Source organism: Manis pentadactyla, chromosome 13 (genome assembly GCF_030020395.1).
Source record: "Manis pentadactyla isolate mManPen7 chromosome 13, mManPen7.hap1, whole genome shotgun sequence".
Taxonomy (NCBI): Eukaryota; Metazoa; Chordata; class Mammalia; order Pholidota; family Manidae; genus Manis; species Manis pentadactyla.
This window is the reverse complement of record NC_080031.1, coordinates 65,339,721-65,356,961: the sequence shown is the minus strand read 5'-3', so window position 1 is coordinate 65,356,961 and position 17,241 is coordinate 65,339,721. Positions and strand designations below refer to the sequence as shown.

Below are 17,241 nucleotides of genomic sequence, written 5' to 3'. Positions count from 1 at the left end.
ATTTGAGGGAAGAGGTTGTAATTGAATTCCCACACTGTTACCAGCACAGCCCACTATCTCACAGCTGTCCCAGTGTTCACATGGGGAACTGTCCTATCCTTGAAAGCACACCCCCAATTTGTTCCTCCGCAGAGGCTTCAGTCTTAGTTCCTCTGCCCTGAAGCCCTTTCCTGTTTTTGAAGGGAAAGTAAAATAAATAGGGATTGGGCTGAGCCACCCCAGCTATTCATCCTGTCCAACCTTTGTGATCTTCCTTACCATCCTCATCAGCAGCACGAAGCTCTCCTGGAGTGGGCACGCAGGAGACATACTCAGAGTCAGAGGACTCTTCTCCCGGTGTCTGATTGTTGTCTCTGACCACCACATGTTCCTCAGGCTCAGGAGAAACCTCTTGTGAATTCTCGAATTGAGGAATGAATACAAAAGTACAGATGTGGCCTTTACTTGGATCTATATGCATTCAAAAAAGACATGTTGAGTGGATAATCATGTTAGGCATTGAAGCCCCCCCACCCCCATGAAATTAAGCATTTGAAACTTCACTTGCTCCAAAATATAAGTAAACGACAAATATGAAAATGGTATGTAGTAGATGTCAGTGATAGTGGGTATCTTGTATGTGATATTTCTAAAGATGTATACACAATATCAAAAACTAGTGACTAAAATTGGATACTAGCTCCTTTTTCCTCATGATAAATTCTATAATTAGAGGACATGGGGGTCCAAGTTTTAAAAGAATTCTGCATGTCTGCCTGCCTGCCTATCTATCTAGATTGGTATCTATATTAATGTAGATATATAGAAAGATAGGGATGTCAACATGATTATGGAGGTGTGCAGATACAGCATTTTTGCAGGGAATCCTGGGCAGTAGACATGGTGCTGGAGATGTTCAAATGAAGACTTTACAGATTTGCCCAAGACTCCTCTTGTGGGAATGTATTTCTGTATTTCTGCAAGACTCTTAACCTACCTATTCAGATCTTTTAAAAACCTTTTTCACAGGAGGCAGACACACCCACACTATACATTTCTGCCCATGGATTGGAAATGGACACCCTGGGCGCATGCATGAGCCGCCAGTGACTGTAAAGAAGAAACGCCTTTCTTCCAACCTGCCCTCATCCTGGACTTATCTTCGTTTCACCGGTTCCAGAGGGGGACTTGGCCCTGGGCCTGGAACACCCTTCCTTCAGGAGCTACAGTAGTTCTGACCATGTGACAAAGTTTTCTGCAGTGGGAAATGAGTGGCAAGGACACATGCCCCAACCAGGCATAGGCATGAAGTCCTCCTCTGTGCCCTGCCGTGTTCTTCCCTTTTCTAGCTAACTGGCATGTTGATAACCTGGGGTCTATTTGAAAGCCGAGTGTTACTGATAAAACGTTTCTATCAGCAGGGAGGCTTGTCCTGTTCCTTCACATACACTAATTGTTACATGAGAAATAAGTACATTCCTTCCTGTATTAGTTACTAAGGCCTTTAGCTACTCCAACTAGTGAATCTACTCTATTAGTGATATAATGAGTTTGAGAACCAAATAATTGGACCTGGTACATATTAAGCAAGCCATTATATTAGAAACTACTTTGTGTCTTCCCTTGGCTTATTTATGCTATGTAAGCCAAGGGAAGGCACAGAGTGACCTCACAGTCACCACAACTATTTCAGTTTCCCGTTTTTCCAGAAAGAGCCAAATGTTCTCTATTCAGCTATCATGTTTAAATGGCATTTGTGTGTGTGTGTGTATCGTGCTGGTGTTTTTCTTTCATAAAGGAGCCTCACATTTACATGTCTATACTCTGAGACAAAGAAAGAAAGGTCTCAACATCTGAGACAATCTAAGAAGTCAATTCATACTCTGTATGACTTTACACTCTCATCCCCGCACCTCCAATTTTAGGCACTCAAACTTTTTTCCTTATTTTTCATTTACCTCTTTGAGCCACACTTTCTTCATTAACTGGAAAAAGTACTGTTGGAAAACTTACAACATTGTAAAAAATGAAATAAAGGGAAAGACATTATATAAGAAAAATTATAATAATCAGTAACTACATCTGTGATACAGTAGCCCAGAGCGACATGATGTAGGGAACACAGGTCCTATGCCACAGAGACAAGGATCTAGTCCCAGGAACCTTCTCTTGACCCTCAGATTATCTGATCCCTTAGAAATACCTGAGCACCCACACCTTTTCCTCCCTCCCGCCTTCCTGCCCTCTCTCTCCCGTAACTAGGAATCCTCGCTCCCTTTTCTTTAGAAGACGGTTTCTAGATCCCCAATGCTCAGAGAATATCACTGACACACACCTCTTGACATCCTGGCAAGTTTGGGCGAACGTCTGGTTTCAAGATGTTTCCTTTTTTGTTGGTGCTTCATGGCTCAACACTTCAGAGAGTAACTTAAAATCCCGTGCCTTCCTCTCCGGAACTCTGTTGCCAGAAGTTCAAGTGATGACAGCCAAGAATCCAGTCAGTATATAATAGTCAAGAACAACAAGCGACTGAAGAGGCTCTCTCCTCCCTCCCTCACTCACTCACTGGCCCGGCCGGTGCTTAAATACACCAGTAGGGCCATTATCATGTAAGTCAGACAGGGTTCTGTAGCATTCTGACACGTGCATCAGAGCAGACCACTGACGGGATTGGGGGTGGGGATCCCTTTTACCCAACACAAACTCTATGTATCTAGGGTAACCACATTACTACATCTCCCCCAAGGGTGAGAATAAGGCATTACCTGAGAGAAACGGGCTTAGACCTATGCCTGCCCCATAGAACATGCTTAAGTGTCCTATCTTCATAGTACCATATAACTTATGTACACATATAAGGCTCCCCAGAGCCTTCAAGGAAAGAGGAAGCCCCTGAAGAATAGAATGTTCAGAATATCACCTTTTAGAGTAGTCCCAGATTGAAAGTAACCCAAATGCTCGTAAAAGTAAAATAAATAATGACACTATTTATATGCTAAAAATGAATGAACTACAGTCACATATAACATGGAAGATGATTACAAACACAAGTACAGAGAGTGAAAAGAAGGTGACGCAAAGCAGGTATTGTGCACTAGTGTTTACATAACATTAATACACAGGGGCAACCAATGCAGCACTTTTGTATGGTTTGGACAAAACACCTGTAAATTAGCCGACTTAAATATTTGATGATAAACTATAGTTGGAAAAGAAGTAGAGAAGCAGGCCATGTACTTCAGTGGTGAGAGTGTAAACTGACACATCCTCAGTGGAGAGCCATTCAGCAATAGCTATCAGAATGCTACATACATACCTTTTTATCAAATAACTCTACTTTTGGAAATTTACAGATATGCTTGTATATGTGCAAAATGACACATATCTAAGTAGAATCAATATAAATTTGCCAGTATTAGCAAGATTGGAGTGAACTAAATGTTCCAGAATTGGTGCAAGTTAAACATTATTAGCAGTGTGATCCATTCAATAGGAGCATATGTAGCTTGTTATAAACAAAGTAGCTATGAACATATTGATATGGAATGGGCTCCAAAATACGTGTGTGTGTTTGTGCGTGTGTGTACACATGTATATTGTGGTGTGTTATTTTACACATGTTCACACTAAACAACAAAGTACAGTATAATATATCTGCATATTTGCAGCTGTGTAAAAAACACAAGGAAAAGAATATGCATATACATGAGCTTGTGTGATGCAGGGCCATGGCTGTGTAAGTGGAGAGGAACTCTGGGATTGGAGAAGAGGCTTGTGAGAGAAACTTTCCACTACACACTTTTCTGTACCTATGAGTCTTCTCCTGTTTCCATATATTACCTATGAAAAAAAATCTAATCAAATCAAACTTTAAAGAAATGTTTGGCATCTGGAATAAAAATCTGAATTTTTGCTTGCTAAGCAAGGGAGAGCTGTGCTTGTAGGAGGGAACAGTGTCCTGAAGGAACAAATTGTTGACTTACAGCGATTCTGTATGTGAGCAGGTCCCCGCCCAGCACTGCTGCCACCTTCGTCCCGACTGTGTCATCTCGCAGTTTGAAGTCTTCACTAGCCTCCTAGAGGCCTGCCTGCCTCCACTGCTGCCTCTTTGGTACTTTTCCACTGACCTTCGCCATGGTCTACAGGGCAACAGGAAGCTTGGCCAGGTCTGCCGGCTTAATGAATGCTGCTGGTGGAGGGGGGAGAGCTGTCGAATAGTGTTTCTTATTACTGGATAATAATGACAGTATTAATGAAATTAAAAAGGCAAAATCTGAAAATAGTTTCATGGATGAATTTATCACTTATCTGATTGAATCTGAGAAGATGGTGAGCTTTCAAGGTAGTTAGAAACTAGACCTGAAGTTTTGGAGAAAGGTGAGAGATAGACATGCAGAGTGCAGAGCTTCCGCTACAGCTTTCTCATGTCTGTAGGGTGGGAATGCACACGGGGGACCGGCAGTCTTTAAAAGCGATACACTGAATCCGAACCCTTTCCAGGTAATGTAGTGGGGGTTGGTGGGGGGGCAGGATGGAGGCCATGAGGGTATCAGTGGGTAATACAGAGTGACACTTGAAGTCTTGGAGGAGGAATGTCCACCATGTGTGGGTTTCTGCCTTTCTCAGGAGGAATGTGAGGTAAGTCCCACTGTCATCTATCATAAGCGTGTGTCTGGGGACAGCAGGATGAAATGTGACAGAGCCACTATTTAAACCCTTGTCAAAAATGACTCCAGTGCGCAACCTCCATGTGAAACAGGCATTTCTCAACTAGAAACACAGGAGGACTTAAAAGAAAATAATAAATTTTGCTGCAGAAATAGTCAGAAGGGAGAAGGGCAAGTGATTTAGAGTGGCATCATAGACCTAAGGGAAGAGAGTCTCAAAGAGGGATGGCCTGTTCCAGAAGAGCTGGGTGTGTGATCAAGTATCCTGAATGGCGAAACCTCCGCACATGTATTTCCTGACTGCTAGCTGCAATTACTCTTCCCCCAAAAGCTGTCTTGAAAAGTTAAGGTGTTTTTCCGATAGCACTATGTGTTCATCCCTGTCATTTTCTGCGTACTTGTTGTAAGACACCAAATTTTCTTCTTTGCATTTCATGCTTTGGGTACATACCTTTCCTTTTGACTGTGGGAGTTAGTTGGACAGGAATTAGTTTATTTATTCGGCAAGCATTAGTTCATGTTATTTCTCGCATAGTGCTTCAGTCAATAAAAACTGTTTGAGTGAATATTTTGAAATGTTTCCAGGAATTGTGGTATGTAGAAATTGAAGCCACGGACAATGCCACATGCCTATGCTCATAAATTCATGCAAGGAATCTTAACTCCCGTCTCTGACCACATTTCTGAGGCTTAATTTCTGACATTGAATGGCCTCACACTTAATAAAATGCATTTTACATATACGAAGAAAATAAGGAACTAATTTGTCTCGGCAAAAATATTTTTGATGGGATCAAAACAACCCTTTTGACAAAGAATGACAAGAGCACTCTGCAGCATTAGCTTTCTGACCCCCAATACATTCACATATTTACTCCTTCATTTACCAAACAAAGTGTTGGCTAAGTGCCTGCTTCAGTACTCGGGACTAGCAGTGGGGATACAGTGATGAACACACAGAAAAAGTTGTACTTGGGCCCATGGGCAGTTATATTTAGCATGCAGGAGATGCACAGTAAATACGTAGATTTATATGGTAATGTCAGAAGAACTATAGGGCATGGTGTCTAGGGAGGCCTCTCTAGACTCAAACGGTGTGAGGAAGCAAACTGATGTTCAGGAACGGGGAGCAAAGGTAATGGCCGCGGTGTGGGTGTGCTGGGAGCACCTGAGGATGGCAGCCAGTGAGGCTGGCTGTGGAGCACAGCAAGCTAGGGAGGGCATTGCAGATGGGGCAGAGAGCCCCTGGGCTGGATGCTGTGGGCCTGGCAGGCCATGGAGAGGCTCTATGCAGAAGTACTGTGGAGGCAGGTGGGCCATTAGGAAGCCATGGTAGACTTGCAAATCAGAGATGATGAAACTGGAACTGAGATGACAGCGGCGGAAAGGAGGGCTTGTGGTCCAATAGTGACTGAGGATGCATTATGGGAAGAGAGGCCAAGGGCAAAAGTGATGAGTAGAGGGTACCCCCAAGGTGGTGCTGGTGGGTTTTTTGTTTTAAATGAACTTATTGTTTTAGAGTGGTTTTAGATTCACAGAAAGTTGGAGAATATAGTACAGAGAATTCCCTTATACCCCATCCCCAGTTTCCTTTATTATTAACATCTTATGTTACTATGGTATAGTTGCTACAGTTAATGAAGCAGTATTGCTCCATGCTAATTAAAGTCCCTACTTTTTAGAGTTCCTTCATTTTTACCTAATGTCCTTTTAAGTCCCAGGATCCCATCCAGGACCCACAGAGAGGCTGAATATATAAATGGGTGGTGGCGAGACCATATATAAACAACTCTGCCCCTCCACCTGAAGCAGCCTGCCAGCGAGCCAAACAGCAGCCCTTGTAGCCATCAGCCCCCAAGGGCCAGGACTCGATTAATAACCGCCAGCTTCCAGTTAAGGACCAACCACAGAAAGCCGGCCTCTACCGCGTCACGGGAATGCCACATCTCATCTACAGCTTCCTTGGGCCAATAGCCTCTAATCAGGGTGTACCTGATGCCTTCCCTTCTGTGGGTAAAATTGCAGTATTTCCAGAATCTCTCACCTGGCTTTAGTGCCTCTCCACATCAATAGGTGTGGAGAGAAGCAGGCCATCTCCGTATCAATAGGTAATTACAAGGGACTGGAGAGGTGGAGTGGAGTTTTTTGCTCTGCTGGTGCAGCTGAATCAAGAGAGACATGGGACAGCTGCTTGTTAGCAATAGACAGGTTTCTTAAACTTTATTTCTTCGTTTGACTGATTTCGGTTTAAAGGTATTTTGCCCTGGGATTTCCCCCCATTGTTACACCTTCTTTCCAGCTAAAGCTTTTCCACTCCACTGCCTGCCTTTGACTCTCTGACAAGCACAGTGGGCGTGGCTGACTCCCTTGCAAGCTGCGAATATATAACCTTTTCTTATTGTCACTTGGGTGACCACATTCAGGATTACTGTCTCCTTAGACTCTTCCTGGCTGTGACAGTCTCCCAGGGTTTACTTACTTTTGATGACCTTGACAGTTTGAAGAATGCCAGCTAGGTGTGCAGTAGAATATGTCTCTTTTTTAGGATTACACTGGGATTAAGGGTCTGGGGGAGGAAAATGCATTTTCACCAATTTATATTAAAGGCAGATTCTAGCGACATACTTTTTTTCACTGCTGATGTTGAGGTGGACCCAGGTGGTTCTTACCGAGCGATCAGAAAAGCAGAGCTCCCATGTCCTGAGCAGGAAAATGCAAGTGAAGCACAATTTTTTTTTAACATTAAAAGTTTTAATTAGCCTCCTGATCAGACACCAAAGTGAAGCTATTGAGTAGTTACAGAGTTCTGGAGAGGAGGTGTGGTTGGACATCTGAAAGTGGAAATCATGAAGATACGGATGTTTTTACATCATTGACTTTAAGTGAAATGCTTCTAGTATCCCATCGTTAAGTATTAAGTATGGTACTTGCCATGTTTATTTGCCATGTTATCTTGGAATTTTTTTTTCACAAATACTTGTAATTTATTTGAGCAAAAATACTCATTTCTCTTTATTTATGACAGACATTGCGGGATATACAGCACGAGGGGCGGGGCAACGGGCGCCGACGTGGCAACCACGGGGCCACGCGTCGCCGGCGGCCATTTTGGAGGCGGGGACGCGCAGAGGTGAGTCTTAACGGCGTCTTCCGTGTCCTCCCGGAACCGTGGTCTTAACACCCCAACTTCTCAGTTCCCCGCTTTTCAGCGGCCGCGCCGACGACCTCGGGCCCCCAGGTGAGCGGCAGCCCCGGCGTGCGGGCGCCGAGGGGCGCAGTCCTGTCAGGTGGGCGGGCCTGCCAGCACCGCGGACACGAGGGTCGTGCGGAGCCCGGCCGTCGGCCTGCCCGCGCACGGGTGTCGGGCTTGCCGGGTGCGGCCGGGCCCGGCGGCACTTCGCGAGGCGTGCAGCCCCCGCCGCGGAAGGCACGAGTGCGGATCGCGGCTCCTGTCCCGGGACCGAGGCGTCGCCCCTGCGCGCGGCCCCGGGGAGAGCCCGGCCTGGGGACGTGGCAGAGCCTGGGAGGCTGCTCCCGCTTCGGAGACTCCGGGCTCAACGAAGCGGGACCGGCAGTGGGAAGGAACAGTGTTCCGGAAGGTTCCCCGTCGGTGTCTGCCCCCCCTCTAGAGGGCTCTTGCGTTTTGTTCTTTGTTCGTTCCTGGGCAGATTTAAACGTTAGCTCATACCCATAAATTGGCAGAACGTACATCCGAGGTTTTTGTCATTCAGAGTAGTTATTTTGAGAGACAACGTGCATTTCTGCAAACGTGACACCTTTTGGCCTTCCAGTATTTCTCCTCTACGGCCACTGTTTTCTTCAGAGAATATTTACAGAAGTTTGTGTTGAGAGCTGAGAACGCAAAGACAAAACTCAAGACTATTGTAGCGCTGTCTGGTAGAAGGGACAGTGTTTTGTGCCAGTAGGACACCAACAGTAGCGACTCCTTTAGTGCGCTTAGGTTTGTTAGAGCTCCATTATTCCATTTCTTTTCTTGTATCCTTATACGTAGCCATCCAATTTTTCACAGAAAAACTGAATCACAGGCAAATGAAAGAGGAGGGTCTGGCCAGAGACTAAAGACTCAGTTTTCCAAGCCATTTCCATTACTTTTTTTTTGCGGTGTTGATACCTTATTAATACTGCTTTTTGTCCTGAGACTTAAGCCCTAACACCATGACCCACTCTGACAGAAATAAGTAGAAAATAAATAAATAGAAATAGCTTTCTTTAGTAGAAGATAGTATGTTTATGCATTCAGAGTTTACCTACTATTGTCATTAAGCCAGTTGTCAAGTACTGTAACTTTTAAAAACTGAAAGAGATTGCCCAAATTTCCCATGTCAGGGGTTGTATTCATTGTAGGAGTTCTTTGGTTAACGTTAGGGATCAGGATTACCTTTAAATCTGACTCCTTTAAATCTGTCCATATGAATGACCAGTAGAAAAATGAGGTGAAGGAAAGACGTAGCTTTGTCAGGGAGTGGTAACAGCCCCAGAAGGCCGTCTCTGCCCCCGTTTGTCCACCTCTAGTGTGCAGATACTGAATGGAAGGATTTTGCATTCTGGATCCCTGTTCTCTGCTTACTGCCGTAGATCTTTCCTCAGCATTCACGACCAGACCTTTTGAAAGTGTTGTGCCTATTTGCGTCATCTCCCACTTTGCAGTCCGGATGAAACTGACTTCTGTCTGCTTCTGTCAGTTCTCCCTAAGTTCATCGCCAGAGTTTGGCCAGTCCATGAAGTGTTCGTGTAACATCCTGTTTGTGGGCTCTGCAGGATTTGCTGCTGTTATCCTTAAACATTTGTCTTTGGCTTTTGGACACCACAGGCTCCTGGTTTTCTTCCTGTCTCCCGGGTCCTTTCTCACCCTTCCCTGTGAGCTCATGTATCCGTCGGGCTGTTTTTTAAGGACTGGTCGGGTCATCTTCTCTTTTCACTTGGTCTGTCCCTTCTCAGGTAACCTCCTCTTGGAGCAGGACTTTAGACACCGTCAGGAACCTGGTGAAACCCACATTAGAGTGGTTTCTAGGCTGCAGACCAAGTCAGTGTCTCTATGTGGATGTTTCAAGGAGCTTAAACTCAGCAAGTCCAGTATTAAACCCTACATAATGCTGCCTGCGCCTGCCCGCCGCCACCATAAAAGTTGTCACAGGCGCCTTGACTGCTTGCAGTGTCCTGATCTTAGTGAATGGTTCCTCTGTCTGTGTGGTTGTGCAGGTCATGCCTCTCCCCTCATTGCCCCACATCCAGCCTATCACTGAGTCTTGTTACCCAAACATTTGTGGAATCTACTTGCTCTTGTCCATCTCCACTATTGTCACATTAGTTTAGCCCAGTTTCTCTACTTTGGCACTATTGATACTTGGGGCCGGATAATCTTGTTGGGGCTGTCCTATGCGTTTCAGGATTTCCAGTAATATCCCCTAGCCTGATGCCGAGAGTACCCCTCTAGTTCTGACAACCAAAAAATGTCTCCAGATACTGCCAGATGATCCCAGGAGGCCTAATCTCCCACCCCCCACCCCAGTTTGAGAATCACTAGCCAGGGGTTTTATCACTCCCTGTGTGAACTGCTGCTCTGTCATTCTTAATGAGCTGTGCATGTACTCTGCCTGCCTTACAGCCCAGTCCGTGTGCTGTGGTCAGAGGAATCTTTTTAAAACACAAATATGAATTGCCACAAGCTAGAATCAGACTAAATGAGTTCAGTGGACAAACAGTGGTACATCTATAAAATGAAATATTCAGCGTACACACACACACGAAAACTATTGATAGATGCAACAACTTGGGTGGATCTCAAGGTGGATCTTGGGTGGGTTTCATTATCCTGAGTGAACAAAGCCAATCTCAAAAGGGTGTATGCTCTATGATTCTATTTCAGTAGCATTCACAAAAGGAGGAAGGGATAGAGGACAATTGGTTACCAGGGCTTATGGATGGCGGGAGGGTGTGACAGGAGCAGCATGAGGGATTTTCTGGGGGGCTGGAACACCTGTGTCCTGACTGTGGTGGTGGTCACATGATCCTGTGCACATGATGAAACTCCAAAGAGAGAGAGAGAGACACACACACACACACACACACACACGTGAAGTCCAAATGTGGTCCATAGCTTAGTTACTATAGTACCGAGAGTCGTTTCCTGAGTTTGATCAATATATGGTAGGTGTGCAGGGTGCTCTTGTTGGGAGAAGCTGGGTTTAAGGTACTAATGAATTCTTCTGTTTTAGCATCTTCTTGTGACTCTAAAATTTCTTCAAAGTAGTAAAGACAAAAATGTCACCTCCTGCTGTACAATGACTTTCTGTTCTTAATAATCCAACTCCTTAACCTGGAAGCTCAACAACGTCCAGACTCCTGCCTGTCTCCAGTCCTCATTCATCTTTTCTGTTCTTGCCACAGGGATTTTCTTGACTGTGTCGTGTTCTCCTCACCTTCCAGAGCCTTTGTACCAGCTGTGAAGTCACTTTTCTGAAATCTGCCCTCCTAATCTCTTTTCCCTTTTGCCTAATTACATCGTGCACATCTTGCAGATCTCACGTTAAATATGACTTCCCTGAGGAGCCCTTTCCTGACCCCAAGTCAGGACCTCATATTCCTGTCAAACAACTGTGTTCTTTCCTCAGAGCACGTGATTCAGGCTACGGCTCATTGTACATTGGTAGCATTGTTTTATGGTCTCCTGTACTAGACTGTGAGCATCCCATTTGTTTTTGCTTACATTGTATTTCCAGAGGCACCAACACAGTGCTTGGTAAGCTGTTGACCTTCGCTGATGATTTGTTACATGACTGAAAATACCAGAAACAAATTTGTTGTATTCAGAAGTTTTGATTTTATACTTCAGATAGGCTTGCAAATTTATAATTTTAAGAAGGTTTTCCCATAATACCTGTTGTATTCCCATTGTAATCCACTGTTGTCTGTTGGGACCCTGGTTTCTAGTTACTATATAACATTTTTGCTGTAGTTACCATTTCTAACACCTGAGCAATCATTTAGCCATTACAGAGTAGATTTAAGATGTGAACTAGGGATATAGGGGATTGAGGACATTAAAATTCTTTGTGTTAATAGAATGCTTTATGGGAAGAGAGGAAACATTTGGAGAATAATTAATTTTTGTTCTAAATGTAATTGTGACTGGAATCTGGATATAAATCTAACATTTTCAGGTGGCAGAAATTAAATTAGTAATTTACTATTTAAAATATGTTGAATAATTGTAAGTATAAATAATTATATTGGATAATTATTAAAGTTAACATAAAGTGACTTCTCAAATGTAAAATGTATGTATGAAAAGATCACATACTGTATGCATGTTGAACATTCTCATAGACCATTTCCTTAGGAATTCTGACAGACCCTTTATCTTGGCATTATAAATTGTGAGGACAGACATCTGTCTCTTGATTACTTTTTAAGATGATTCTCTAACTTTGCACACTTAAAAAATATGTCTGGCTACTGTGCTATTTGTAACAGGGTTATATTTTTACAGCATACCATATTGAGGGAAAATGATGGAAGAGAGTGGAATAGAGACTACGCCACCTGGGACTCCTCCACCAAACCCTGCTGGCCTGGCCACCGCGGCGTCCACCCCGCTTCCTTTAGGTACACGGGCTTGTCTAGCATAGTTGTGAGGATAGTGAAGATACTCTTAGCTGCCCTCCAAGCCTATTAGAAAATGAATGTGTGTATTAAAACTTCTCTGATCTTTGCTATGATGAAGGGACATCGTCTTTTATTTAAGCCAATAAATGAAACATGTATGTGTTGCTTTAGGTAAACATTTGTTCTTTATATTCATATTGCCTATGAATCATCTTTGTTATGACAAAAATATCCTAAAAAGCATGTGTTAGTTTTGTCTCATGTTCCCTGACTTTGTGGGGATTAATCTTCTGACCATTGTTTTTGTGCCTTTAGTGTGTAGGTTTTTATGCTGAAATCAACAGGGGCAAAAACTGGTTTTATTTTATTGAAAACAGAAAGATCTATCTATGAACAATACTGTAACCTAGTTTTATAGAGCTGAGAGTTGAAAGTCATTTGCACTCAGTCATAGTTGCTGTATATTTTAAGTTACATATTCTAAAATAGTTCTTGGGACATGGTGTTATTTAACTTTAAAGATTTTACAAGAAGACAGAAACGAGATACTCTGAATCAAGTGAAAAGTCTTGCCAATTTTGGTTTTTTCCTCCCCACTTTTTTTTCAGCAGCAACCAGTTCTTTTTCTTCTCCGAGTGGATCCTCACTGCCGTCCCTGCCACCCCACACATTCTCCACCCCGCAGCCTCCCCTTCCTCCTGGGAGCCCTGCAGCCCCATTGGCCTTGGTGCCTCCTTCACCAGTTCCTTCTGTCCCACCGCTTGTGACGTCTGTGCCACCTGCCATCCCTCCCCAAGCTGCCACTGCAGTCGGCAGTCCCCCTCTGGCCCACTTTCCCCCTTCAGCCTCTGCCCCGAGCGCTCTGCTGTCTGCACCATCTGCGGGTCCCCCTACATCAGGATTTGCTGTCAGTTCAACTTACGATATTACAAGGGGGCATGCAGGAAGAGCGCCCCAGACGCCCCTGATGCCGTCATTTTCTGCACCTCCAGCAACAGGTGACTGCTGACTCATTCTTTGAAATAAATGCCTACAGCGAATTTTTTTCTGTTGAGATTCCATTTGCATGCCACTTCAAGGTATACAATTCAGTAGTTGTGCACGTATTTACAGAGTTGGGCAAACATCACCACCATCAACATTAGAACCTTGTAATCAGAGGAATAAGGAAGAAAGAAGCCCTATACCTATTAGCACTCCCTCCCGACTTCCTCCCAGACCTTACAGCCCTGGGTAGCCACTGATCTGCTTTCTGTCTCTATGAGCCTGTTTTGGACATTTCATATAAATGGAGTCTTACAGTATGTGGTGGTTTGTGACTGGCTTCTGTCACTTAGTGTAATACCTTCAAGGTTCATCTGTGTTGTCCTGTGTCAGTACTTCATTCCTCTTATGGCTAAAGCATAACTCCATTGTATGGAGACGTTATCACATTTTTGTTTATTCAGTTTATCAGTTGATGAACTTGGGAGTTATTTCCACTTTCTGGCTATTGTAAATACTGTTTTTGAATATCTATATACAGGTTTTGGTGTGAACATATTTTCAGTTCTCTTGGGTATATGCTGAGGCACAGAATTGTTGTGCCTTTCAAAAGCTGCTAGACTGTTTTCCAAAGCACCTGCCCCATTACACTCTTTTCTCATTAGCAGTGTATGAGGGTTCTAGTTTCTCTGCATTAATATTTTACTTTTAACTCATTTCTTTGATTTCTAGAGTTTTCTGTTCTTGTGTTTTTGCCATTTAAATTATTAAAGCTGATGTAACAGTATATGATTTTCATATTATAAACCTTAGTATCTGATTAGTATATGGAGTGTCAGTAAAACTCCAAAATTTTGTCTTAATAATTTGTGTACTTACAGACACCGAGGTGAAATCCTAAAGTTCTTTTTTAAAGTTTTACTTAAAAAATTAACAGTATTGAATGGTCTAGGAAGTAGTGTCATTTAGTCAGGTAAAGATTCAAAACCAGAGTAAAGCTGACATGTGCCCTGAGTTGGTGGTGTTGGGCCATTTCCTTTTCTAGATCGGTTATACCTTTTTTGGTTTCCCTGGAATGGTGGTTGGAAACCAGTATCAAAACTTCATTCTGTCATCTTCTGCCTTTTGCTTCTCATTTTAGGGAAAAAGCAACTTTGTTGTGATTTTCATTATCTGACTTTGCATACCTACTTTTACAAATAAAATTTTTTGCAGAGTATAAGAATGCCCGTGTCTATGTATATGTGAATTTTCTTTTTTGAGTTAGAAATGGATATTATGGACAGTGCACCACTTGTTACATATTCTTATATGATAGGCTTGGGTGCTCATGCCAATTATTTTCATTCGTTAAGTGGATTGGAATTAACCAATGTCCACATCCACATGCTGAGTAGAGCAAACATGAAGTACTTTTAGATACGTATCTTCTGTCCACTTATAGGACAGTTGGTATCGAAGGCTATGAAAAGGGAAGGAAATTTCTGTTTTGGAATTTAATTTGTATTTTATAAAGGTGCTTCATTGAGTTCATAACTCAATCTTGAAATGCCTGAGTATACAGATCACATTATTAAAGCTGTTTTGAACTACTTATCTTGTATGTTGTATCTCCTTTTTATAGGAAATAGTTTTGGGAATAAATTACCTATATTAAAAAATTTTTGCCATTAACTAGGTATTTTACCAACTCCCATTACTCAGCAAGCCAGTTTGACATCTCTGGCACAGGCAGCTGGAACCACATCAGCCATTACTTTTCCAGAGGAACAGGAGGATCCTAGAATTAGTAGAGGTCAGGACGAAGCATCAGCTGGTGGACTCTGGGGTTTTATTAAGGTAAGAAGGGGTATTTATTTTAAAAGTGTTGTATCATTAATCTACAATTACATGAAGAACATTATGTTTACTAGGCTCCCCCCTTCACCAAGTCCCCCCCATAAACCCCATTACAGTCACTGTCCATCAGCATAGTAAGATGCTGTACAATCACTACCTGTCTTCTCTGTGTTGCACAGCCCTCCTCGTGCCCCGACACACACACATTGTACATGCTAATCGTAATGCCCCCTTTCTTTTTCCCCACCCTTATCCCTCCCTTCCCACCTATCCTTCCCAGTCCCTTTCCCTTCAGTAACTGTTAGTCCATTCTTGGGTTCTGTGATTCTGCTGCTGTTTTGTTCCTTCAGTTTTTCTTTGTTTTTATACTCCACATATGAGTGAAATCATTTGGTACTTGTCTTTCTCTGCCTGACTTTTTTCACTGAGCATAATACCCTCTAGCTCCATCCATGTTGTTGCAAATGGTAGGATTTGTTTTCTTCTTATGGCCGAATAATATTCCATTGTGTATATGTACCACATCTTCTTTATCCATTCATCTATTGATGGACACTCAAGTTGCTTCCATATCTTGGCTATTGTAAATAGTGCTGCGATAAACAGGGGTGCATCTGTCTTTTTCAAACTGGGCTGCTTTATTCTTAGGGTAAATCCCTAGGAGTGGAATTCCTGGGTCAAATGGTATTTCTATTTTGAGCTTATTGAGGAACCTCCATACTGCTTTCCACAATGGTTGAACTGATTTACATTCCCACCAGCAGTGTAGGAGGGTTCCCCTTTCTCCACAACCTCACTAACATTTGTTTTTGTTTGTCTTTTGGATGGTGGTGATCCTTACTGGTGTGAGGTGATATCTCATTGTGGTTTTAATTTGCATTTCTCTGATAACTAGTGATGTGGAGCATCTTTTCATGCGTCTGTTGGCCATGTGAATTTCTTCTTTGGAGAACTGTCTGTTCAGCTCCTCTGCCCATTTTTTAATTGGATTATTTGCTTTTTGTTTGTTGAGGTGTGTGAGTTCTTAATATATTTTGGATGTCAACCCTTTATTGGATCTGTCATTTATGAATATGTTCTCCCATACTGTAGGATACCTTTTTGTTCTATTGATGGTGTCCTTTGCTGTACAGAAGCTTTTCAGCTTGATATAGTCCCACTTGTTCATTTTAGCTTTTGTTTCCCTTGCCCGGGGAGATATGTTCATGAAGAAGTTGCTCATGTTTATGTCCAAGAGATTTTTGCCTATGTTTTTTTCTAAGAGTTTTATGGTTTCATGGCTTACATTCAGGTCTTTGATCCATTTGGAGTTTACTTTTGTGTATGGGGTTAGACAGTGATCCAGTTTCATTCTCTTACATGTAGCTGTCCAGTTTTACCAGCACCATCTGTTGAAGAGACTGTCATTTCCCCATTGTATGTCCATGGCTCCTTTATCGTGTATTAATTGACCATATATGTTTGGGTTAATGTCTGGAGTCTCAATTCTGTTCCACTGGTCTGTGGCTCTGTTCTTCTGTCAGTACCATTGTCTGATTATTGTGGCTTTGTAGTAGAGCTTGGAGTTGGGGAGCGATATCCCCCCCGCTTTATTCTTCCTTCTCAGGATTGCTTTGGCTATTCGGGGTCTTTGGTGTTTCCATATGAATTTTTGCACTATTTGTTCCAGTTCGTTGAAGAAAGCTGTTGGTAATTTGATAGGGATTGCATTGAATCTGTAGATTGCTTTAGGCAGGATGGCCATTTTGACAACATTAATTCTTCCTAGTCAAGAGCATGGGATGAGTTTCCATTTGTTAGTGTCCTCTTTAATTTTTCTTAAGAGTGTCTTATAGTTTTCAGGGTATAGGTCTTTCACTTCCTTGGTTAGGTTTATTCCTAGGTATTTTATTCTTTTTGATGCAATTGTGAATGCAATTGTTTTCCTAGTTTCTCTTTCTATTAGTTCATTGTTAGTGTATAGGAAAGCCACAGATTTCTGTTTATTAATTTTGTATCCTGTAACTTTGCTGAATTCCGGTATTAGTTTTAGTAGTTTTGGAGTGGAATCTTTAGGGTTTTTTATGTACAATGTCATGTCATCTGCAAATAGTGACATTTTAGCTTCTTCTTTACCAGTCTGGATTCCTTGTACTTTGCTTAGTTT

General features: G+C 42.7%; 1 protein-coding gene across 7 annotated transcripts in view; it reads left to right on the top strand.

Moving 5' to 3' along the window:
- The window catches only part of LOC118921435 (protein PRRC1), a 117,513-nt gene that overhangs the window by 62,171 nt on the left and 38,101 nt on the right, over nucleotides 1-17,241 (top strand). Inside the window, exons 2-5 of one of the 7 annotated variants that reach the window (XM_057490980.1) lie at nucleotides 7,672-7,776; nucleotides 12,157-12,272; nucleotides 12,881-13,270; nucleotides 14,935-15,095. In XM_057490980.1, coding sequence (XP_057346963.1) covers nucleotides 12,176-12,272; nucleotides 12,881-13,270; nucleotides 14,935-15,095 — 648 coding nt within the window. In that variant the 5' untranslated portion in view covers nucleotides 7,672-7,776; nucleotides 12,157-12,175. Of the gene's footprint in view, nucleotides 1-7,671; nucleotides 7,885-12,156; nucleotides 12,273-12,880; nucleotides 13,271-14,934; nucleotides 15,096-17,241 lie in introns of those variants that run through there. The other 6 variants (XM_057490978.1, XM_057490983.1, XM_036903213.2 and 3 more) reach the window with 6 other exon arrangements.